The 26,013-nt window shown below is 37.1% G+C and overlaps 3 protein-coding genes across 3 annotated transcripts in view; 1 reads left to right on the plus strand and 2 right to left on the minus strand.

Moving 5' to 3' along the window:
• The first annotated feature begins 1,017 nt into the window (after positions 1–1,017).
• On the plus strand, positions 1,018–10,394 carry ccndbp1 (cyclin D-type binding-protein 1). Its single transcript, XM_079432864.1, has 11 exons — positions 1,018–1,139; positions 1,870–1,929; positions 2,007–2,086; positions 2,187–2,268; positions 2,947–3,043; positions 3,142–3,215; positions 3,934–4,010; positions 5,316–5,581; positions 7,365–7,425; positions 8,871–8,917; positions 10,015–10,394. Exons 1-11 carry the CDS (start codon positions 1,052–1,054, stop codon positions 10,124–10,126), a joined length of 1,044 nt encoding a protein of 347 aa, XP_079288990.1. The 5' UTR covers positions 1,018–1,051; the 3' UTR covers positions 10,127–10,394.
• A 397-nt stretch (positions 10,395–10,791) lies between these two features.
• Positions 10,792–21,304, minus strand: LOC306879102 (protein-glutamine gamma-glutamyltransferase 2-like). The gene is made up of 13 exons (XM_079431811.1): positions 21,238–21,304; positions 20,300–20,464; positions 18,807–19,043; positions 17,808–17,926; positions 17,326–17,454; positions 17,056–17,233; positions 15,655–15,790; positions 15,452–15,561; positions 14,964–15,206; positions 13,910–14,188; positions 12,668–12,831; positions 12,025–12,158; positions 10,792–11,237 (listed from the first exon to the last, which is right to left on the minus strand). The coding sequence occupies exons 1-13, from the start codon at positions 21,281–21,283 to the stop codon at positions 11,060–11,062; spliced, it is 2,118 nt and encodes a 705-aa protein (XP_079287937.1). The 5' UTR covers positions 21,284–21,304; the 3' UTR covers positions 10,792–11,059.
• Positions 21,305–22,542: 1,238 nt separating this feature from the next.
• Positions 22,543–26,013, minus strand: part of gpr180 (G protein-coupled receptor 180) — an 11,103-nt gene continuing 7,632 nt past the window's right edge. Inside the window, exons 8-9 of the mRNA XM_079431486.1 lie at positions 25,673–25,750; positions 22,543–23,229 (exon numbers count right to left, since the gene is read on the minus strand). Of these exons, the coding sequence (XP_079287612.1) occupies positions 23,083–23,229; positions 25,673–25,750 (225 nt within the window). The 3' untranslated portion in view covers positions 22,543–23,082. The remainder of the gene's footprint in view (positions 23,230–25,672; positions 25,751–26,013) is intronic.

Genomic DNA, 26,013 nt, shown 5'->3' on the forward strand with positions numbered 1-26,013 from the left:
TGTGATGGATCATATTCATTTATTATAGTATTTTGACATGGTAGGCTACTGCAGAGAATGCTATGGAACCAGGTCGTGCTTGAAAACAATAATGATGCCATGGTAGTGTTTAGTAGCTTTTAACTTGATGAAGTCATATCCCAGACTAACAGGTGAATTCAGACTGCTGGTTTAAAGCAGCTGGACTGGTTTTGTTGTCGTCGAGCGCCACCTGGCGTCCAAATCCTGTAAGCGAACACCGACAGTGCCTTTATTCAATACAGACTTTTATTTCATCATTAAAAACAGCATATTCAGATGTAAACACAAACTGTTAGAATTAGATTTTAAGCCAAGAGTGTAGCAGTTGTTGTACGACGCACTAAATATCTTTAAAAAAGTGCAAACATTGGTTTTATTTTGATTTTTTAATTATATAATTCAAATTATTTAATTAGTTGTAATATTTTAAATAACACTAAATATGTAAACAAATATGTTCAAATCGATCAATGAAATTAAATTGATCAAAAGTGATGATAAAGGCATTTATAATGTCACAAAATATTTATATTTCAGATAAATGCTGTTCTTCTGAACTTTCTATTCATCAAACAATCCTGAAAAACGTCTACTCAGCTGTTTTCAACATAATAACAATAATAATAATAATAATAAATGTTTTAAAAGCAGCAAATCAGAATATTAGACTGATTTCTGAGGATCATGTGACTGGAGAAATGATGCTGAAAAACAGCAATAAACTATATTTTAAAACATATTCAAACAGAAAACTTATTATAAATAGAAAAAAATATTTTGTACAAAATTGTACTGTTTTTGCTGTATTTTGGATCAGTTGTTGCACGACGCCCTAAATATTTTTAATTGTATAATGTATTTAAAATATTTCATTATTTATAATATGTTAAATAACTGTAAATATATAAACAAATACGTTCAAATCACCCCGACGGTGCAGCACAGAAACATTCCTGCGCGACATTAACTCGATCTTCCGTTCCGCCTGACATTGGTTCCGGGGATCCACGAGTCAGACGCGACCCGAGTCATGAGCGCCGATCATCCGCGTCCAGATGCTCTCCTGCCGCTGCGAAACCTCTGTAACTCGGTGAAATGCAGCAGGGATCGAGTGAGAGGTAAGATGGGATCCTGTCACGTTACTGAACGACAGACTTTAGCTGTGTTTGTGTGACGGCTAACGGCTAACAAACACACATTTACTTCAATGTAAACAGCATAAACTCACAGAGAGTTAAACTTAATTGTGTTTGCATCGTTTCTGATGCTAAGAGCCGGTAATTAGCAGGTTTGTGTTCTAGTCATGATGTTTACTGTCATTTAACAGACATGATGAATGTTTAAAAGTGCTGTCAAGCAATTAATCACATACAAAATAAAAGTTTTTGTTTACATAATATATATATATATATATGTGTGTGTACTGTGTATATTTATTATGTATACATAAATACGCACACATACATTATATATTTTTGAAAATATTTACATGTTTATACATTTATATATTCATATTCTTGTGTTATATATAAATATATTTAATATATAAATCTAACATATTTTTCTTAAATATATACATGCATGTGTTTGTATTTATGTATGCATAATAAATATACAGAGTACACATATATATATATATATATATAATGTAAACAAACGTTTATTTTGTATTTAAGTAATCTCCATGAATTGTTTGACCGCACTAGAGATTACTAGAGCTGTCGTTGAAATCTCAGGTAACTGAAGATGTTTGCCTGCTGTGTTATTCCTGACTGAACACATGTTAAGATGCTCTGGATATTAAACAGATGAATTGACTGTAATGTGAAGCTCGTTGTATGATTTCAGATGGAGAAGCGAATGAATGCAGCGGGATGTTCAGCTTGTCAAACTTCTGGGAGATTATGAGTTCAGTGTTGATGATGATCATCTTTCATCTGAATATCGTTTGGCTTCATAATGACTCATATTTCTTCCTTTCACAGATGAAGCTGTTAAATCAGTGTCTCAAGAAGCAACAAAACTGAGCGTGATGTTCTCGAAGCCGCCGCTGCCGTCAGAGGAGGTGCGTCTGACTCTTCAGAAGATGAATATAACACTACCTGCTGTGCTTTTGTGTGTTTTCTGCGTCTGGAACGGTGTTGTTCTGCTTCTCCTCGCTCCAGGGTTGTGTGAAAATAGCCGAATCTGTTCAGAAGAGCGTGCTGACATTGACTACGGTTTATTTTTGGTTACCAAAGAGCCAAGGTAAGTGTGAGACTAATGCTAAAGCAGTATAACCAGCTGTGATCTCTCTAGAAACTAACCTACACTATCAGCCAAACGCTTTGAACAGTAAGATTTTTAATGTTTTTAAAGAAGTCTCTTCTGCTCATCAAACCTGCATTTATTTGATCCAAAGTACAGCAAAAGCAGTAATATTGTGAAATATTTTTACTATTTAAAATATCTGTTTTCTATGTGAATATGTGTTAAACTGTAATGTATTTCTGTGATCTGCAGCTGTATTTTCAGCATCATTACTCCAGTCTTCAGTGTCACATGATCTTCAGAAATCATAATAATATACTGATTTACTGATCAACAAACATTTCTGATTACTGCTTTTGCTGTACTTTAGATCAAATAAATGCAGGCTTGATGAGCAGAAGACACTTCCTTAAAAAAATGAAAAATCTTACTGTTCAAAAACTTTTGACTGGTAGTGTAAAATAGAAAACAACCACATGAGAGAAGTATTTTTATGATGCATCATATTTTTGGATCTGTGAGAAGTTAGAGTTGTTTATGATCATGAGGAAATCCTGATCTGTCATTGCTCCTGTAAGTTCAGCTGCTCCTCTTTATTTGGTCATCTGTCTGTTACACAAGACGTCTCGAGACCCTGTAATGAACTGTCAGTAACGAGCGTGTGGTTTTCTGCAGGAGTTACTCTGAGGAAGGTGGTCAGAGACGCCACGGTGGAGGCGCTGGATGGACTCGCTCAGCTGCTGGAGGTCATTCTCTCCTCTCCTGGAGAAAGGTTGTGTCACATTCACATCATGTTCTCATGTGTCTCTGTACGGTGTGTCTGAGAGTTTTCCGTGAGTCTGTATGTTTAGTTTGATGTGTTCTCCTCAGTCTCTCGCAGGAGCAGCTGATGTCCACCGGAGGCGTCTGGGCTGCGTGTGATCAGTTTAACCAGCTGCCCAAAGGTTTGACGGCTACTAACTAGTACTAGAGTAATTCACCTCTGGAATCATGCAGATCCCAAAGATATTTGGCAGTGCACATCTGAATCAGGGTCCGTCTGATGTTGTACTCGCTGTGTAGATTGTCTTTTAAGCTGGATTTATACTAGCCGTCATGTCTGTTTAGTAGGGTTGGGAATCAAAAATCAATTCCAGAATCAGATACTTGTTGTAAAATTAAGATTTCAGTTCTGCCTATCACTTCCTGTGCACATCTTTTTATTTTTAAAAGGGGCTGTTAAAAATGTATTTGTCTTTGAATCATGTATTTATAGATTTTTTTGCTCCCTCAGATTCCAGATTTTCTAATAGTTGTATCTCAGACAAATATTGTCCTATCATAACAAACCATACATCAATGGAAAGATTATTTATTCAGATTTCAGATGATGTAGAAATCTCAATTTAGAAAAATTGACACTTAAGCCTGGTTTTGTGCTCCAGGGTCACATATCAGCACTCAATTCTTGGTAAACACACCATGTTTTATTTCTTGACTGAACTATCAGCCTCTTGTGGAGAAATTAGACGTGACAAACACCATTATAAATGTTCATATATTCAGTTTATCTGTAAGCGTAAGTGTTCAGTGTTTAACTTGAGTTCACAGTACAGCTGATTTTGTTGTTAAGTGTGTATTTTTCTGATTTGGTGTCCTCTGGATATGTGTTGTTCCTCACAGATAACCGCAGTGCCGTGTTGAGCGTCTTAACATCATGTGTTGGTTTGGTGAAAGATGCCTTGGAGGAGATGGAGCAGGTCAGAGATCGTTTAGGACACACTTATGGCTAAATGAAGATTGTTTTTTTAATATAGCTGTTGTTCATGTGATCTTCATCAATATGTGCAGTTTATATGACTCAGTTTCTGTTGAGTCCATGTCAGTAGCTGTGTTTCCATCCAAACATGTTTGTTTATTTATACAGGGACAATGCACAACAAAAGTGTTTCAGATTTATATATAAGCTCATTTGCATCTGCAGCTCCGAGCAGAATGTTTTTACAAAATTACAATATTCAGTACATACTCCATTAAATTAAAAATCCAGTCAGTGATCACATATTTGCTTTTCCTTAAGCCATACTTTAAAAAATACTAAATGTTGTACACTCTCTAATATAAACAGGTATTAAATTCCATCTTTTAACGTGCATTGTGGAATTTATTCGGTAAATGTGTTTCCATCATAGTTTATGCACATTTTTTCTTATCGGATAAAGTTTATCCTACTCAGTTGTGTGCATATGTTTTTTTTTTTATGCACATTTTTAGAATTTATTTGCATCTTGGCGTTTCCATCCAGCGTTTTTTTATGCAATATTCCAAAAATGCGTATAAAAAATAGGTGGAAAAATAGTATTAGTTACTAATTACATCTTCAACACTGTAATTAGATTACCTTACAAATTACTCTCTCAAAAAAGTATTTACTTATTACTTTCTAAATCCTATATCAGCCTCGTCAAGTTAATGCTACAAACATAGACACGAAACTGCTCTTTTAATTCTTTCAAGTTACTTCATACATTATTCTGCTCACACTTTAGATTAGGGTCTAATTCTCACTATTAACTATGCCTCAATATACTCCTAATTACTGCTTATTAATACTTAGTAAAGTAGTCGTTAAGTTTAAGAATTGGGTCGGATTAAGGATATAGAATAAGGTCTTGGTGAATAATGCATTAATATGTGCTTTTTAAGTAAAAATCAACAGCCAATATAACAGTAATATTCATGCTAATAACCAACCAGTTAATAATAGTGAGAACTGGACACTAAAGTGCTACCAATATTCTTATTAACGCACCAAAGTGTTTAAAGTGAGAAAGCATGCATTTTAAGGTTAGACTTTAAATTTTGATGTTAAATGCACTATTGTATTGTATTGTTTATAAATGTTCTACAGTCTATACACAGTATTGAGTTCAGTTACATAAGAAGTAACTGTAATTAAATTACAGAAAAAATAAGAGTAATCCCTTACTTTACTTTAAAAGTAAGTAAGTGACAGTAATTACATTAGCTGGTGTTGATGAGCACTGCTGCTCTTCTCTCTTCAGGCTCTGGCTGAGGCTCAGGACCCGTTTGGGGACGTGCTGGATGATGATGATGATGATGATGAAGCAGGCGGCCGGGGTAATCAGGACACGTACTGGTCCGAGTCGGACCGGCAGCTGATCGCTCAGTGTCAGGGTCTGATGAAGGCGTCTGGAGCGAGTCTGCGCAAACTCTCCTCCGCCGTCAGAAACAACGGCAGACTGGATCGAGAAGAGAACATCGCACAGCTAGACGACCTCGCAGACGCCGCTAAAGAGATCAGTCCCAGGTGGGTGGATTTAAAGTCTTGTGGCTTATTCTGTAAATATAAAATGACTGAAAACAGTTTGTGATGTTTTAGGAATGCATCTGTTAGAATTCTACACTAATTAAGTGTTATATTGAAGTGTTAACTCATGGTGATGCACACTATCATTCAAAAGACTGGGCTCAGGAGGAGGTTTTTTCTTAAAGAAATGCCTGCTTTTATTCATCAAGGATGCATTAAATTGATCAAAGATAACAGTTAAGACGTTTATAATGTTACAGTAGATTTATATTTCAAAAACTTTCTATTCATCTGTGAATCCTGAAAAATAAAATGTATGACAGTTTCCACAAAAATATTCAACTGTGTTCAACATTGATAATAATCAGAAATGTTTGTTGAGCAGTAAATCAGTATATTATTATGATTTCTGAAGATCATGTGACACTGAAGACTGGAGTAATGATGCTGAAAATACAGCTGCAGATCACAGAAATACATTACACTTTAACACATATTCACACAGAAAACAGCTGTTTTAAATTTGAATAATATATCACCATTTTTACCGTATTTTTTATCAAATAAACGCAGCTTTGTGAGCAGAAGAGACCTTTGAGTGGTAGTCATGTAAACATTGTTTCTGATTGGTAAAAGTTATCGCATTGTTTTCTAGTTAATTTAACACTGATCATTTTAATTCACTGGGAATCAAACCTGTTTCAACTCACACACACACACACACACACACACACACTCACTCACACATGCACACGCGCACTCACACACACTTACACGCACACACTCACTCACTCATTCACACACGCATGCACACACACGCACACACACACACACTCACTCACTCACACACACACACGCACACACACTCACGCTCACTCACACACACACACACACACACACACACGCACACACTCAGTCATTCACACACTCACACACACTCACACTCACTCACTCACACACACACACACACACACACACACACACACACTCACACGCACACACTCACTCACTCAGTCATTCACACACATACACGTGCGCGCACACACACACACACACTATCTCACTCCCTCACACATACACACACACATGCACATGCGCGCACACACACACTCACGCTCGCTCACTCACACACACACACACACACACTCACGCCCGCTCACACACACACACACTCACTTACACGCACACATTCACTCACTCATTCTCACACACACACACACACACACACACACACACACACACGCACACATGCACACACGCTCACACACACACACACTCACTTACGCACACTTACACGCACACTCACACTCTCATTCGCACGCACACACACACTCACTCACTCACACACTTGCACGCGCACTCACACACACTTACACACACACACACTCTCACACACACGCGCACTTACACTCACACACACTTATACACTCACTCACACACGCGCACTCACATTCACACACACTCACACTTACATGTGCATACACACACACACACATTTGTGAGGACATTGCATAGAGTTTAAGGATCAGGTTAAGGATGTTTTCTATCAACACCTTACCCATCATAGAAACAAAAAAACATCATCTGTCTGATTTCTAAGCCTGTTGAACTAGTGAGGTGCAGTCAAATGTCCTCAAAGTATTTCACAATAGAAGTGAGGACATTTGGCCCAAAACAAGTGCAAACAAACACTTTCTCCATGCCACACCAAACATCACCACCCAGCCAAACCTTCTTCATATCAGTGTCTGATGATAATGACGGTTGTGTTGTGTGTCATTAGCGTTGACGACCTCGCCCTCAGTCTCTACCCCCCTGTGGAGCGGTCGGCCGTCGAGATGAACGTAAGTCTGTGTCACACACATGGGATGAGTTCAGACGAGCCCCTCGCTCTCTGGACCTGTCCCAGCATGATGTGATTCCTCTGTCACAGTGTTCTGAATGGCATCACCAGGTGTGCCAGATCATTAGTCACCAGGAACAGGTGAGTCGTGGGCGTCCGGTTTAATCAGAGATCAGGCGTTTAGATTTACTTACAACCGCTCTGAAGATCATGACTGAACTAGTGGAGATAGTCACTGTGCATAAATTACAGACCAATATGTGACCTGGAGCACAAAACCAGTCATAAGGGTCAATTTCTACATCATCTGAAGCTGAATAAATAATCTCTCCATTGATGTATGGTTTGTTATGATAGGACAATATTTGTCTGAGATACAACTATTAGAAAATCTGGAATCTGAGGGAGCAAAAAAATCTAAATATTGAGAAAATCTCCTTTAAAGTTGTTCAAATGAAGTTCTTAGCAATGCATATTACTAATCAGAAATGAAGTTTTGATATATTTACGGTAAGAAATTTACAAAATATCTTCATGGAACATGATCTTAATATCCTAATGATTTTTGTCATAAAAGAGAAATGTATAATTTTGATCCATACAATGTATTGTTGGCTATTGCTACAGATATACCTGTGTTACTGATGACTGCTTTTGTGCTCCAGGATACTAATAATATTGATACTACAGATATACCCCAGCGACTTAAGACTGGTTTTGTGCTGCAGGGACATAAATAATGGTGCTCAAGTGCATGTATGTACAGAAAAAACTGCATAAAATGAATAGCCTATAATAAAAAACAAGAACTTGTTAGAGGACGAGGCTGCAATGTCATGACAAGAACATTACTGTTGATTATTGCTCTTGATTTTGTATTATTGAAACTTTTTTGTGGGGAAGAAGCATATTCTGACTAAATATTCTAAGAACTATTCATGAATTAGTTGATTGCTTTTTGCAGATTAGATGTAAATCAAGACTTTACATTTAATTTTTTCTTTATTTTAATAGCATGAAAAGCAAAATGGTTATTCAAACTGAGAATAAATTATATAAAGCATCAATTAAATATGTGTAAAGAAGAGTCTGATGCACAGGTGTGGATCTGATTATTTATAACACTCAACGCTGTGAAATGTGCATGAAAGAGATCTGATGCAACGTGAAGATCTGCTGGAAATATGACACTTTTCATTCATTTCCCATCTTACTGTAATCATGACAGCTGTAATATAATAAAGCTGGATCTAGCTTAACTGTGAAGGGCGTTTCTTGCTCCCTGATCTTAAATATGGTGTGTGTTTGTTCATTTTGGTGGCATTCTTGCCCTCATTAATGTCCCATTTTGCTTTAAATCTTTAAGACAAACCCCGCTGGGGTGAGTGAGAGTGTGTGGCTGTAATAGTTTCCAGTGCTCATGAATGATGTGATTCTTCACTGTAGGTGTGTAAACTGGCGTGTGTGCTGAAGAAAGTGCTGGAGATCACCAGGTAACACGCTGGTTTAGTCAGATAATTACCAGTCTGTTAAAGAGACACAATGTTATAATTATTATTATTAGTGGTTTGCACAGTCACACATTTCCATTCATTTCTTCCACCCTTCATGATTTTTCCCACATACAGTGCATACTGCCACTCAAACGTTTGAGGTCAGTAACATTTTGAATGTTTTTGGAAGAAGTCTCTTCTGCTCATTAAGGCTGAATTTATTTAATCAAAAATACAGTAAAACAGTGAAATATTATTCTAATGTAAAACAGCTGTTTTCTGTGTGAATATGTGTTAAAGTGTAATGTATTTCTGTGATCTGCAGCTGTATTTTCAGCATCATTACTGCAGTCTTCAGTGTCACATGATCTTCAGAAATCATAATTATATACTGATTTATTGTTAATGTTGGAAATAGTTGTGCTGCTTAATATTTTTATGAACGTGATACATTTTTCAAGATTCTTTGATGAATAGAAAGTTCAAGAGAACAGCATTTATTCAAAATAGAAATTGTGTGAGACGTAAGTCAAAATTCAGTGTTTCATCACCGTAATAAATTATGTTCAAATAGAAACATTTTATTTTAAATCCTAATGATATTTCACAATATAGCTGGCATTTTTCTGTATTTAAAAAAATAAAAATATGGAGCCTTGATGAGCTTCATTCTTTAAAAAAACATTAAAAATTGTACTGTTTCCAAACTTTTGAACGCCAAGGTGGCAATTTTTTATTTATTTATTTTAAATATATAAATGTATTTAAAAAAAAACACACATTTTGCTCTCTATATGTCTTCAAAGACATTCATATTTGAAGGAAAAGAAAAACGTTTTGGTGTCTATAACACGTGTGAACATATAACACACTTGAATAAAAATAAGTAATGAATTAAGCCTAAATGTGGACTACCGTAATGTCAAATACATTTTGAAATATATTTTCAATTTCAAAAATATATTTAATTGAGCTTCACAGTTTATAACATATATTTAGGGTGTATTTAAAATATATTTAGGCCAGAAAGAATGGTTTGTAGTGTGTGTCAGAGGTTTGTCTTCCGCTCCTCATGATGGTGATGGTGTCTCAATCAGGTCCAGTCATGTCTGTGCGGAGGCTGATGTTTCCTGGGTGGAGTTTCTGAACGACGCTGTCGAGCACAACCTGGAGAAGATCCGATCCCTGCTGTGCCACTGCGGCTCCTAATGTTAAACCCGGATAAACCAGGTTCAGTGCTGTCATTCTTCATCACGCTGATGGATTTCAGACCGCAGAACGCCTTTCTATGGAGTCTGAACTTTGCCTGACTTCCCCAGATCTCCCAAAGCTATGAATTAGCCCATCTTTCTGAACAATGCTGCAATTCATGATGTTCACAGATGCTTGACCTCTGATATAATGACTTTATTTTGCATATTTAGTAGTGCTGTCAAATGATTAATCGCACATAAAAAATTTAAGTTTTTGTTTGCATAATTTATGTGTGTTCTGCGTATATTTATGTATATATAAATACACACACATTCCCGTATATATTTTGAAAATATTTCCATGCATTTACATTACATTCATATAATTTATATTATAAATAAATATATTTAATATATAAACTAGTGCTGGGCAACGATTAATCGCATCCAAAATAAAAGTTTTTGTGTACATAATGTATGTGTGTGTACAGTGTATATTTATTATTTATATATAAATACACACACATGCGTGTATACATTTAAGAAAATTTTATGTTTATATATTAAATATATTTATATATAATATAAATTATATGAATATAAATATATACATGTAAATATTTTTTAAATATATACTGTATGTGTGTGTTTTTATATATATTTAATAAATTTACACGTTATATAAACAAAAACTTTTATTTTGGATGCAATTAATCATTTGACAGCACTAAATATTTAGTGATGTTTTCACATTATTCATAACATCTGTTCATGTAATCACTCAAAACCTCCTTCATTAAATCAACAGAGACGTTTTGCTTTAAATATTAGTTTATTTCTGATTAAACACAGTTGAACAAATGAGCTGTTTAGATGATAATTGAGAATCATCTGTTGGCTGGTGTTTGTGCAAATAAAGCTGAAGTCGTGTAACGGTCTGATGGTTCTTCTATCGGCTGAAGCTGAGGAATCCCTTCAGTGACGGACGCACGTTGATGTCCACGCTGGCTTTAATGTCTCTGAAGGTGCAGCTGTCGAAGTTAGCCACCAGTTTCTTGGGTCCGATTTTGTAGGGCTTGAAGGTCACCCTCAGCGTGATTCTCTTCCCCGGGCCGAGCTCCACGGTGCTGCCGAACACAAACGCTTCAGCTGTTAAAAACACTTCAGGTGGCCCCTGATCAATCGGACTTTAATCGATGTCTAAATCAGGGTTTGTGAGGTTGTTGAAACGCTAATAAAATGGCTAATAATTTTACATTTAAAAAAGTAACATTTAAATCATTTAAAATTAAAACCATCAAAATAAAACAATAATTAAATTTAAAAAAAATATAATTAAAATGAATATTCCTAAAACTTTCTAAAATTGTATTAAACCATAATAATTTCAAAATAAAACACTTTAAAATTAAAAATAAATTCAATTATAAAGTGTCAATTGAAAAAATCTTATAAAATACAAAACAAATGTGTGTATTAAATTAAAAGTAAATGACTTTACATTTAGTTATTTAGCATACGCTTTTATACAAAGCGACTTACAAATTAGGAAAATAAATAAAACAAAACAGGAATTAAATCATAAAAATGTAAAAAAAATAAAAAGTATTAATTTATTAAATTAAAAGTAAATAATTTTAAATTACAACAATCAAAATAAAACTGAATGTTAAATGTTAAAGATGATTTAAAAATAAAAATGTAAAAATAAATCTTTAAAAAGCGTACTAAAAATGTGATAAATTATAATTTATTCAATTAAGTAAAGTAAATAACTGAATTAAAAAAGTAACTAAAGAGAGTAAAAATGAAATTAAATCATCTGAAGAAAATGAAAATGAAAAGAGCTTGCAGACCTTAACAAACAGATGATAAACAGAGAGCGAGCGTGAGTTTAGTGAAGCTGGGACTCACTTGGATTGCTCTGTTTGTTTGAGCAGGCCGCTGCCGGTGAGCGTGATGGAGCAGTTCTTGAGCGGCGTGAGCAGAGGATTCAGAAAAATCACCTCAGCGGTCATCTCACTGTCCTGCAGAGGAGTCCCACTCACCTGAGACAAACACAGACACAGCACTCACGGGTCACTGATCCGCGACTGACCAGCAGGGCTGCAGAAACCTGCTTCTAATGCGGTACAATAGTGCAGGTGGCATTTTAATTTACAGCACGTGAACTTACATGTACTTGAAGTGAACTGACCTACCTTAGAAAGTGCTAGTTATGTAAGGTAATTACATGGGGTAGGGTTATGGTTAGTACCTAGTTATTAACTAATTATTGTACATAGTATGTGCATGAGTAACAGGACTGTTAAAGTGCTACAATATTGCGTCACTTCCTAAAAAAGTAACTAATGTTACTTAGTTACTTTTTATGGAAAGTAATGTTACGTTACTTTTGAGTTACTTTGTAAATCTGGGCAGGGTTTGCTTGTTTGTTTTTACGTTTGTAAAAGAAAAAGTTCTTCTTGTCCAAATATAAAGCCCTTTCACACCAAAAGTGAAGTGCACTGCTGACCAACTGATCTGTTCAGCATCAGAATGTGTGTGAGACACTCACTGCGACGCTGAGCGTGGGACTGTGAGGAACCACGTCTTTCTCTGCCAGATAAACTTGCTTTGGGTCGCTTTTATCCATGCCGATCACAGACACTTTGATGCAGTTGTTGTCCAGCAGTTTCGGTCCATATGCGGTAAACGGCAGTGTGAAGGGAAGAGTTTGCTCTGAAACAAGCACACAAGTACATGAGTCTGAGTATCTGTGCTTCAGAGTAATGATTAAAAACCATTTCACCTGGAATAATACCAATGCAAGTGATGTTAATGATGGGTTTGCATGGTTAAAGATAGCTTATTGTGTTGCATTGTTTTTATTTATTTGTTGTATTTTATAGAAATAAAATTAAGCGTAGTATTAGGACTTTTTCGTTTTTTAATTCTTGCTATTGTCGATGATATGCGTTAGATTCTTACTGTAATGATTTTGTTTGTTAAAACAATTTAAAGGCCAGTACAACAAATACTATTTTTGCATTATGAGATTTTGACTATTGAAAGTGTTCAGTTGTCATGACAATAAGCAAAATATCCCAAATAATTCAAAATAGCTTCATTTTCTGTATGCAGAGTATTCTGTAGTGAAATATGTGATTTTGTTATTACTGGTATTCAGGGCTTGACATTAACTTTTTTGCTCACCAGCTAATATTAATAGTTTTTTTCCAAATTTACTAGCCACACAGCATTTTTACTGGCCACAATTTTGTTGTTGGGAAATTAGATTTTATATGACTAATGACATTTTCCCTAACCGTATAAAATGCATGCGTCATCTTTCATATCAAATTCTTACATTTTATTAATAATTTCACTTTTTTCAAAAGTAAAATTATCAGCCAGTGAGGTAAGAAAAATAATCTTTTGTTTACCCCACTGGCAGATAATTTTACTCGTTTTAAGCAAAATGCACTTAATTTAGGTTTTTGCTTTTCCCCAAGGAAACAATAATAAATATCTGTGTCTTTTTGCTTATCTAGTAAATGCATCTTGATTTAAGATGTTTTAGATATAGAATACTAAGTAAGATAAGCCTTTATTGCAGTATACTGTAGGCTATCTAAAATTCAACCCGCCGAAGTGGCTAGTGAGTGTGACCTTATTACCCGCCAAAGCTGAAATCCACCCGCATCTGGCAGGTTGGCATGTGTTAATGTCAAGCCCTGCTGGTATTACTGGTGTTGTTTGTGTCCGTAGCTCTTGTAAGCGAGCTGACGCTGGTTAGTTGTCAGGTCTAGTCCTGTACCTGTGTTGGGTTGCAGCTGTAGGTCTGTGGTGTGGCTCCAGATGCTGGCCACTGGGGTCCCTGTGTATCTCATGACCTGAGCGCTCATCTTCAGCGTCAGATCCTGGGCTTTGCTGCTCTCGCTCTTCAGAAGCAGGTCGAGTCTAAAATCGGATCCATTCAGTGGCGCTCCATCCAGACTCAGCTTCATATGGACGTTTGGACGCGACGGCTGGCTCTCCTTCACACCAGGCACGCGCTTCACCGCATCGCCATACGCCGCTCTCTCCTTCTCTGAGCCTGAGGAGCACAGTCACACATGCTCAGATGTGCTGACAGATGCTCAGATATGAGCTTTGTGTGTGAGTGTGAGGAATTGTGTGAGTGTGAGGAATTGTGTGAGTGTGAGTGATTGTGAGTGCGAGTGTGTGTGTGTGTGTGTGTGTGTGTGTGTGTGTGTGTGTGTGTGTGTGAGAGTGTGTGTGAGAGTGATTGTGAGTGTGCGATTGTGAGTGATTATGATTGTGTAATTTGTGAGTGTGTGTGAGTGATTGTGAATGTGTGTGAGTGATAGTGAGTATGAGTGTGTGATTGTGAGTGTGTGTGAGAGTGAGTGATTGAGTGAGTGTGAGTGATTGTGAGTGTGAGTGATTATGAGTGTGCAATTGTAAGTATGTGTGTGAGTGTGAGTGACTGTGACTGTGCGATTTGTGAGTATGTGTGTGAGTGATTGTGAGTATGAGTGTGTGATTATGAGGATATATGTGTGAGTGATTGTGAGTGTGCGATTGTGAGCTTGAGTGATTATGAGTGTGTGAGTGATTGTGAGTGTGTGATTGTATGTGTGTGAGTGTGTGATTATGAGTGCAATTGTGAGTATGTGTGTAAGTGATTGTGAGTATTGGTGTGTGATTGTGAGTATGTGTGCGAGTGTAAGTGATTGGGAGTGTGTGATTGTATGTATGTGAGTGATTGTGAATGTGCTTTTGTGAGTGTGTGAGTGTGATTGTATGTGTGTGAGTGATTATGAGTGTGCGATTGTGAGAGTGTGTGTGTATGTGTGTGAGTGACTGACCCTCTGGATGCTTGTACTGGTCAGTGATGTCCTGTCTGCTGTTGCTGCCCACAGCTTTGGTGCTGATGTTCTGTCCGACAGTCTTTGTGTCTGAAAGGATCTTCTTCTTGGAGCCGTTGGCCATGACCAGCCACGCGATCTTATCTGCATTGACCTCTCCGAACACGAAGGGCACGTCGTATTTGATGTCGGTGTGACCCTCCCTGATGGCCTTGACCGGCGCTGGACCGCAGCAGTAAGTACCTGGACCGAATATGGAGAGAGAATTTTTGGTAAACGCTTCAGTTTCCTCTCAAGATTCACTCATGTAATGTATAGTTTGCTGATGACGCTTGCTTTGATTTATTCTCTAAATCAGGCTTTCCCAAACTGGGGAAAAAGTAAAATATAAGTATTTTTTAAATAATACTATTATTTTATTTACCAGTAATTGTTTACTAATAATTAAATAATAAAATGGGTCACATATGTGCTGTAGATGTGTTCACCTGTGCTCCTCTCCTGCGGCGTCGGGTCCAGAACCTGCCAGCCGTCGTAGAACGAGTCCTGAGAGAGATCGGGACGCTTCATCCAGCCCTCCACCCAGACGTGGTAATTCCTGCAGAACATTCATCATGAGAGTCACTCACTGCCCTCCGCTAACAGAAGCGAACATTACAACACAATCAGAGATGCGTGACGTCAGACTCACCAAATACTGTCCTTGTCTGGTTTGGGTCTTACGCCGTAGTCGCTGAAGTGTTCATCAACGACGAGGTTGTGATCCGTGTCGTGAGCCGACTCATAATTAGTGATGACGCGAGACGGGATCCCCAGACATCTCAGCACTGCAGATGCACAGCGAGCGATTACACTTCACTTAAAACATAAACTACGGGTTTGGCACTAAAATAAATGTTAACTGAAAGAAAATATTTCTATATAAAAAAACAAAACAAAAACAAAACTACAGGTTTGGTATTTTAAATAAATGTTAACTGGAATAAAATATTAAATAAATATAAAAAATAAATTCATATTTTTTTAACCATAAAGTACAGGTTTGGAGCTTGAAATTAATGTTAACAATACAGTGGTGTGAAAAAGTATTGGCGCCCATCCTGATTTTTGATTTTTTTGCATGTTTGTCACACTTTAATGTTTCAGATCAAACAAATTTAAATATTAATCAAAGATAACACAAGTAAAGACTTGCTGTGATAAATGGAACCATGAATTCAGCTGTCTACACAAACCAGGATGAAGACGAGGGAGCTGACTTTGAGAGAAAAGCAAGCAATTTGGATGCTAAAAGAAAAGAGGAAGTCAGCTATAGCTCTAGCAAAAACAAAGGGCATGGAGAAATCAAGAGTTTGGAAACCACCAGCAACCAACAACGACCTGATCGGCTGAGAAAACAACAGTAGTTGATGACAGACAAATCATAAAAGCTGTGAAAATGAATCCTAAAAGACGTGTCTGTAAAATCAGCAACAACTTCCAGAAAGCTGGGGTGATGCTCTGACAATCTACTGTCCTCAGGAGACTTTGACACAGAATTACAGATGCTACACAGCAAGATGCAAACCTCTGACCAGCACCAAACATAGAAAGACAAGATTAGAGTTTGCAAAAAAGCACAAAGGTGAGCCAGAAGAGTTTTGGAACTGTGTTTATGGACCGATGAGACAAAGATGAATCTTTATCTAAGTGATGGGAAAGCAGAAATGTGGAGAAAAACAGGGAACTGCAATGATCCCAAGCATACAGCCTCATCTGTAAAGCATGGTGGAGGTGGTGTCATGGCATGGGCATGCATGGCTGTCTCTGGAACAGGCCCTCTCAACTTTACTGATGACTTAATGTATGATGACAGTAGCAGAATGAATTTGGAAGGGTACAAAGCCATCTTGCCTAATCTTAATAAAAATGAAAATATAAATAAATAAATACACAATAAAATGGCTAAAACTTTAACAAAAAAAAAAAAAAAAAAATTTTAAATATAAAATAAAAATAAAAATGATAATAGTATCTCAGTTATACTAAAACAACACTGTGTGTATAGTGTGTGTATAGTGTGTGTGTGTGTGTGTGTGTAGCGTGTGTGTACCAGTGCACATGACCGCTGCAAACACCCAGCACTGTCCGAATTTGACAGGATGGCAATCGTATTTGATCCATTGTCTCAGGATGTCCACGCTGCTGCTCCAGTTGGACGGAAGCACGCCTCCGATGAACATCCCGTCCCACCGACCCATCAGCATCCCCTTATCATCGTCTGAGTTGATCTGAACACATCAATACTCAGCACTGCTCATCTGCATATGATAATGAGGCAGCTCTTTGCTTCACTGGTTGTGGTGTAGGTGAGGTGTTTTACCATGGCGCTGACCACTCGGCCGACGTAGATGGGGTTGCAGCGGGCTGAATAATCCTCTGGTGCATCTTTAAGACACTTGGGGTTCACATCCAGCAGCTTCAGACAGATGTCCAGGATATCCTCCTCAAACTGCAGAAAGCACAGACACCAGCTCAGATCCTGCTCACGGCTCAATGTGTGTGTGTGTGTGTGTCTCTTATGCTCTACAAGGCTGTATTTATTTGATCAAAAATACACAAAGTTATAGTTTTTTTCTGTATTTTTGATCAAATAGATGCAGCCTTGATGAGCAGAGGAAACGTCTTTAAAAAGCATTAACAATCTTACTGATCTCAATTTTTTATACGGCGGTGTATATTCAAATGCATTATATTTTTATTTCTAAAAACATAATTCAAAATGTTAACTTTTTCTATTTTTTCTATTCACTATATTTCAGTTTCAGTTCAGTTCTGAATCAGAAAGCTCCGTGATGTTCTCACCTGACCGAAGTCCCAGCTGATGCTGGTGATGTAGTCATCCACTCCCTTATAAACGATTCCCTGCTCGTTCATGACGTACTCCTGCCGCTCCGCTTCACTCGGCAGAAACACCCAGTCATCTGAGGAGAGAGGAGACAGACACCATTCCAATGTGGTTAAAAACATGAAGTCAAACATTTAGATATCAACATATTTACTGTGTGTCTCTTTTCTGCAAAACATTTAACTGCAGAATACCATCAACAAAAATCAGCCGGCCAAGAGCTGTTTGTCTGCAAAATAGAGCTGATTCTGGATAAATTGAGACTTTTTTTTAATGGAGGTTGTAGTTCTCTCACAATTCTGAAGAAAACAATATTAGACAACTAAACAAAATCTGATGGAATTTCTGAATGATTCAATCGCTTCATTACTGGATGAATCAGTGTTTTTGAATGAATCTCTTAAATGAATGAGTCAAAGACAAATACATTTTTAACACCTAAAATTGATAGATGGAATTGAAATTTTAATTTTACAACAAGTATCTGGAATTGTAATTCCCAGGTGAAAAACAAGTGCACTTCCATAATGTACTTAAAGTGCTTTATTTTCATGCACTAATTTTGTCCTTAATACACTAAAGATTATTATTTAGTACTTCTTAAGAACATCTAAGTGTACTCAACTGTGCTATTTTGGGACACCGTGAACTAAAATGCGCTTTTAACATACTGTCTCACCACTATAGTCATCACTTGTAGTGCACTTGAGTGTACTAGTGTATGAAAGATGGTTCAAGTGCACTACAAGTGATGACTATAGTGGTGAGACAGTATGTTAAAAGCGCATTTTAGTGCATGGTGTCCCAAAATAGCACAGTTGAGTACACTAAAAATTAGTGCATGAAAATAAAGCACTTTAAGTACATTATGGAAGTGCACTTGTTTTTCACCTGGGTTGATTCTCGATTCCCAACGCTACGAGACAGTGATGAGGATCATCTCAGATCATCAGTACCTTTACTCCAGGGGTTGAAGAGCACGGTGAGGGCGCTCACGCTCACGCAGGGTCCACTCCTCACGCTCAGAGAGTACTGGCCGATGCAGGCGTCTGACGGACACAGAACGGACAGCGTGACGGCGGACGGAGAGCTGATTAACACCTCCACACTCCAGCGTTTACTGATGCTCGAGCAGCACTGCGAGGATGTGCTGCAGGACGAGAGCGTGCCCTTCTGTTCACACGCTCCAGGACCTGACAGAAACACACAAACCCTGCTGAGTTCATATACATGTACAGCAGGACTGGATAGTGTGAGGTTAAGTCTCTTCTGCTCACCAAGACTACATTTATTTGATCAAAATTATGAAATATTATTAACATTTAAAACAGATGTTTTCTCTGTGTTATCTGTTAAAATATAATATTTCTGTGATCTGCAGCTGTATTTTCAGCATCATTACTCCAGTCTTCAGTGTCACATGATCTTCAGAAATCATAATAATATACTGATTTACTGCTCAACAAACATTTCTGATTATTATCAATGTTGAACACAGTTGTGTTGCACAATATTTTTGCAGAAATGATGCTATATTTTATTTTTTAGGATTCACAGATGAATAGAAAGCTCAAAAGAACAGCATTTATTTGAAATAGAAATATTTTGTAGCATTATAAATGTCTTTACTGTCACTTTTGAGCAATTTAATGCATCCTTGATGAATAAAAGTATTAATCGTAAAATGTATTAAAATGAATGAATTTTTAGTGTTTTATTTTGATTGTTTTTATTTAAAGTTATTTACTCTTAATTTAAATTCTGATTCAAAACCTTTTTATTCAATTTTTAAAGATTTGTTTTAATTTGACATTTTTAGTATTTAGTTTATTTTTTAGTAGGTTTTTCTTGGATTGCTTTATTTTGTAGTTATTTACTTTTAAAAGATTATAATAAATTAAAATGTAATACTTTAGGATTATTCATTTTTTTTATTTAACATTTTTACGATTTAATTATTAGTGTTTTGTTTTTATTTTTAAGTTGTATACTTTTCATTTACTAAATATACAAAAGATTTTTATTATTCTTTTAAAGACTTAATTTTCAATTTTTATTATTTTTTTATTTGTATTTTATTTTGATTGTATTTTAAAATAATTTACTTCTAATAAATTTTTATGATTATTCATTTTAGTTTTATATTTTATTTAATTATTAGTAAATAATCACTAATTAGTAAATAAAATAATAGTATTGTTGCAGCACAACTGTGTTCAACATTGATAATAATCAGAAATGTTTGTTGAGCAGTAAATCAGTATATTATTATGATTTCTGAAGATCATGTGACACTGAAGACTGGAGTAATGATGCTGAAAATACAGCTTTGATCTCAGAAATAAATTACAGTTTAACACATATTCATACAGAAAACAGCTGATTTACATTATAATAATATTTAACATTTTTTACTATATTTTTGATGAAATAAATGTGTTTTTGTTACCTGTCTCCACAGTGATCTGGATGTCGTTGTGATCTAAAAGCTCGGCTCTCAGGATCAGACTGAAGGCTTGTCCTCTGCGGATGATCAGACGCTCCTCTGAGATTTCATTGGTGTGATGCTCGGTGTTGTTCTTCACACACTGCAGATCCACGTTCATCACAGCTGCTAGAAACACACGGTTACGCCACTACACATCTAGTCCAACAGGTTTATTTCAGAGTTCTTTGCGATTAGATAAATGACATTGTGACACACGCTGACACAAATCATATTTAATCAGAGCTGAAGATCAGGCGTGGTCGATCTGATGAATGAAGAGCAGATCAGAAACACTGATTTCATCATGTTTGCTTCACATGTTTCCACTGAGAATATAAGAGCTGCACGGATCAACTCTAAACTTAGAAATCATCTGAAGATGCATTCATTTAGCAGATGCTGTTACACTCTTAAAAATAAAGTGCTTAAAAGGTTCTTCACAGCGAAAGAAGAACCATTTTTGGTTCCACAAAGAATGATTCAGTCAAAGAACCATCTCTTTATAATCTGAAGAACCTTCTTTTGCCACAAAGAAGCTTTTGTGAAACAGAAAGGTTCTTCAGATGTTATGGAACCATTTAGACAAAAAAGGTTCTTCTATGGCATCGTGAAGCACCTTTATTTTTAAGAGTGTATTACACCAGCTGTCAGTGTCACCCGTGATGGAGCAAACTTTACTAGTGATTTTCACCACTAAGATAGTCGAGTGTACTAACAGAAATACAACTGAAGAGTAAAATCACGTCTAGACTCTAACTTATAGAGCACAGATCAAAAACTATAACAGACTTCAATAAAAGGTGTAGTTTAGTCTATCCTAAACATTTACTAGAGTGCTAATATTCACAGAAATTGTAAATCTGAATATAGATTTATAACTAGAAATCAGTTTGACTCACCCTGATCTCGGCTGACAGAGTTCCTGCTCCTCAGATTCTCACTCATGCTTGTCTTGTCAGAGTGTGTGTGTGTGTGTGTGTGTGTGTGTGTGAGGAGCTTTATAAGAGCCGATCCCTGTCGCCTCCCATGAGACAAGAATGCTGTGCAATGAATCTGTCAGTTATTCATGCGTAACTCCTCCAGTGGTGTGGAAATACAGTAATCATCTCAGTTATGATGCTATTACATCACTGCTGTTCAAGAGACAAGCAGAGAATGGGAAATGAATTAACCTGAGAATAAAAGAGGAGAGAAATCAGGATTTCACTGGAACCAGTACAAATATGCTGACACTGTACAACAAGGTGCTATTAGTTAACTACACTTACTGATGTAACTAACAATGAGTGATACATTTATACAGTATGTTGTTAAAACTGTTCATGTCTGTTAAAGGAATAGTTCATACAAAAATAAAAAGATTAGTATGAGTGTGTTTCTTCATCAGGTTTGTATAAATGTGTCTCTGCATCAGTGTCTCAGCAATGGATGCTCTGCAGTGAATGGGTGCCGTCAGAATGAGAGACCAAACAGCTGATAAAAACATCACAATAATCCACACCACTCCAGTGAAAAAGTGTTCTGGTCTGAATCAGGAGAGAAATCTGCACAGATCAAGTAGCGTTTACAAGCCAGAACGGTCTAAAACAGCAAATATGTGTCTGTGTTTTGATGCGAGAGACAACAGGAGAAGCACTTTTTCACTGGAGGAAGAGTTATTATGGATTATGGACTCTATGGTATTTGAGTTAAAAACATCTTAATGCTGGATGTGTTTCATCTTTTGTCTTCTCCAGATGTTAACTGATGGACTGGAGTGGTGTGGATTATTGTGATGTTTTTATCAGCTGTTTGGACTCTCATTCTGACGGCACCCATTCACTGCAGAGCATCCATTGCTGAGACACTGATGCAGAGACACATTTATACAAACCTGCTGAAGAAACACACTCATCCTGATCTCAGATGAACTGAGGGTGAACACATTTACAGATATTTTTTATGTTTGGGTTTCCTTTAATTGGCGTTTATGAATTTTTCTGTTTTTCAATACATTAAAACAAAACACAACATACGATTATAAATAGAAAACTGTGCTGACAGTTCACACAGGTTATGTGCAGCTCCATCATCAGGACATTATCTCATGATTATGACAGATACAGACTGATACATTATGACAGATGACAGATACAGACTGATACATTATGACAGATGACAGATACAGACTGATACATTATGACAGATGACAGATACAGACTGTAGTGTGCATGAAGTTTATTACCACAATGTTTGATACAGTTCAAGTCATAACTTAAAAACACATGCTCTAGTTAACAGGATTTTCACATCTTTCTCCTTCAGACACAGAAGTGTGCAGGATCCAGTAAAAGGATCAGTAAATATCCTCAGCATTTATTGATTTAATATTCAGTCCCGCATCAGTGATTGTCATTTTAGGCACTTGGGGGAACAACAGAAATAAAATCATGTGCAAGCACAAATAAAATCAGGATCACAGCTGAGAAATAACAGAGATGCTTTCGTTTTCTTATTGCTTGAGCAGAGAAGGAGCGCTGAAGTTTCTCTCACAGGATCACAGACTGACTCACAGCAGGTGTGTCTCTATGAACAATGTAAGCTGTGATGATTATGCCTGGATGATGATGTAAACTGTGCGTTTCACTCCCTCGTGTGCGTGTAATGCTCAGCATCTCGCCGTCATGTGATCGGATCTCGGAGACGTTCTGCTCGCAGATCCGGACGCAGATGAGCTTCTGGAGCACTTCGCTCTCGTCTGGCGCTCAGTAGCGGCTCCGGCGGCTCATGGTGAGCGGCAGCGTGACCGACGACAGCGAAGACACCTCCCAGTACAGACTGCGTGATAGGAAGAGTCTGTAGAGGACCACCACAGAGATGGACTGGCACAGGATCACGCCGATCGTCACCACCTGCGGCGCGAGACAGAGACGAGACCCTCGTGAGACAGAGCTCTGCTGCTTTAAACAGAAACCAACATCCCCTTGATCTTTTGACATACAGTGGTGGGCAAAATGATTAGAACACTAGTTAAAAAATGGTTTTAATCAGTTATTTCTATTTTCTGTCTGTCTGGAATGACATGAAGAAACAGAACAATCTTAGACTAAATCCAGAAGAACTGTGTCTCCAAGACGCTTCAAGAAACCTCCTGAAAGCTCCTGAGAAACTCTGCTCAAGAGCACCGAGGACAAAAACTGCTTTAAACACAAAGGATGCTCACAACAAATGTTGATTTCATTTAGTTAACAGAAGCTAATTGATAAAGCAAATTTATTTATAACATTATTATTGACAGCATCCTCATTTTACAGCATTTTTACACAAGTGCCTAAAACTGTTAACAGTTCTGTAGCTTTGCAGGAGGTTTCTAGAAGCGTCTTGGAGACACAGTTCTTCTGGATTTAGTCTCAGTTTGTTCTGTTTCTTCAAGTCATTCTTGATTCTCAGTTGAATTAATGGCTAAATGAATATTTCCTACTGACACACTACAGCAAAAGACAGAAATAACTGACTTAAAACCACTTTTTAGCTGCTGATATACTAATGTTCTAATCATTTTAGCCACCAGGTCATTGTGCTATAAAAACATCCTGTAAGTTTCAGAACTCAAAACGAACACACTTATCACTACACTGTAAAAAACATTCCGTAAAATTTACGGTAAAAAACTGGCAGCTGTGGTTACCAGAATTCTACCGTAAAAAATACGGTAGCAACGTTTTACGGTTTTAACTTAAATTTACAGTTAAATACTGTAATTTCTTTAACTGATATAATCTTAATATACCAACCTGTTAAAGTACTGAAATCTGTTTTGTTCCTTTGAAATGCACTGATATCCACCAAATGCAGGTGATGATGAGAAAGTCACATGATGAGCCAAAGCCCATCACAAGCAACTTTTAAACAATAGAATATGCAGAAGGTGCACAGTGTCATTCACACAAGCACTAAACACCATCATGGTGAGATTCATTAAACTGAAATATGCTATAAACATTAATTTAACAACATTAGATGTAACATACAACCCTAATAAACATAACTGATAAGAAAAAACTAAAAAGAAACTTAGTTATTTCAAAGAAAAAACGTCAAATTAAAACAGAATTTGAAATGGAACGCAGGGAGTTCTGGGAACGTCAGTTTACGGTTTTTCCCTGTAAATTTTACAGGAACTTTCCGTTAACCATGTAACAGGTTTTTACCGTAGCATTTTCACAGTTTTTTACCGTTAAAATCACGATCATTTTTTACAGTGTACCTGTTTAGCCCCGTCCACCAATTCAACAGTCCTCCCTGTTTAGCCCCACCCACCGATTCTACATTCCTCCCTGATTAGCCCCACCCACTGATTGTACATTCCTCCCTGATTAGCCCCACCCACTGATTCTACATTCCTCCCTGATTAGCCCCACCCACTGATTCTACATTCCTCCCTGATTAGCCCCACCCACTGATTGTACATTCCTCCCTGATTAGCCCCACCTACTGATTGTACATTCCTCCCTGATTAGCCCCACCCACTGATTGTACATTCCTCCCTGATTAGCCCCACCCACTGATTGTACATTCCTCCCTGATTAGCCCCACCCACCGATTCTACATTCCTCCCTGATTAGCCCCACCCACCGATTCTACATCGCTACCTGATTAGCCCCACCCACTAATTCTACATTCCTCCCTGATTAGCCCCACCCACTGATTCTACATTCCTCCCTCATTAGCCCCACCCACCGATTGTACATCGCTACCTTGATTAGACAACAAGATGCTGTTCAGTGCCAAGTTGTGGAAAAACAGTGTTTCCTTCTGATCCCAATGTTAGGAAAAGTGCATGAACTTGATTTTTGATGGTCCTTTGTTCACTTCATTTTACTGTGGATTAATTTACAAACAAAGAACAATTCGATGTGGGATTTTCAGAAAGATTGAAATTAAAAGATGACGCTGTGCGACTATATTAGATCCGACAGAACAATATCGCATCACAAGTGTGAGTAACTGTTTTCATTACGTGATCACTATTACTTTGTCTGTTAAACAGATCATTTGATATGTATTGAGTTATTTATTATTTTTGACCTAAATCACAGCAGCGTCCATCTGTGAGGAATGTACTCAGACAAACACACACAACTATCAGCCAATCACAGCAGGGTCTACAATCCTCCACGCCTCTTCAAACACAGCGTTCTGATGAGGGGGGGCAAAAACAGCACAGAAAATAGCCTATTACTTCTAAATTATGATGTTTTGGATGTAAAAATCTTGATATCATCAGAAAGCAGTACAAAATAAACAACAAATGCCGTTCATGACCCCTTTAATGGAGGTTTGTTTCTCTCTTACCTTTTCTTTCTGGTGTTCGTTGAGAATCACAGAGAACAGGACCAGCACCGGATGACACAGGAACCACAGAAAACAGCCCTGAAACCACACACAGTGTTCATGGGAAGCAGACGGGAACAAACTCTGGTTTAGACTGCACTTCTGTCCGGTTTATAAACACTGTGTCCGTCTACCAGCACAGGCTTCAGCTGGACACTCGTTTGTCCTCCTGATCATCACTGTTCTATACTCTATCAGTGTTATATCACTAATAAATAAACAGATAAAACATAGGCCAAGTTTCAGTTAATATTAACTGACATTTTAGACTTTTTAGAATTTTGACTGTTTACGACAACACG

This window comes from Barbus barbus, assembly GCF_936440315.1.
Source record: "Barbus barbus genome assembly, chromosome: 13".
In the NCBI taxonomy this organism is placed as follows: Eukaryota; Metazoa; Chordata; class Actinopteri; order Cypriniformes; family Cyprinidae; genus Barbus; species Barbus barbus.

What these genes read in the sequence shown, in the direction of transcription:
- ccndbp1 (XM_079432864.1), top strand. Translation starts at nt 1,052, where the DNA reads ATGAGCGCCGATCATCCGCGTCCAGATGCTCTCCTGCCGCTGCGAAAC. An exon ending in CAGCAGGGATCGAGTGAGAG is followed by an intron (nt 1,140 to 1,869) that starts GTAAGATGGGAT and finishes GTATGATTTCAG; the next exon opens with ATGGAGAAGCGAATGAATGC. An exon ending in CGCCGCTGCCGTCAGAGGAG is followed by an intron (nt 2,087 to 2,186) that starts GTGCGTCTGACT and finishes TCCTCGCTCCAG; the next exon opens with GGTTGTGTGAAAATAGCCGA.
- LOC306879102 (XM_079431811.1), bottom strand. Translation starts at nt 21,283, where the DNA reads ATGAGTGAGAATCTGAGGAGCAGGAACTCTGTCAGCCGAGATCAGG. An exon ending in GCCGAGTGGTCAGCGCCATG is followed by an intron (nt 17,234 to 17,325) that starts GTAAAACACCTC and finishes TGATGTGTTCAG; the next exon opens with ATCAACTCAGACGATGATAA. An exon ending in ACAGCTGCAACCCAACACAG is followed by an intron (nt 12,832 to 13,909) that starts GTACAGGACTAG and finishes TGCTTGTTTCAG; the next exon opens with AGCAAACTCTTCCCTTCACA.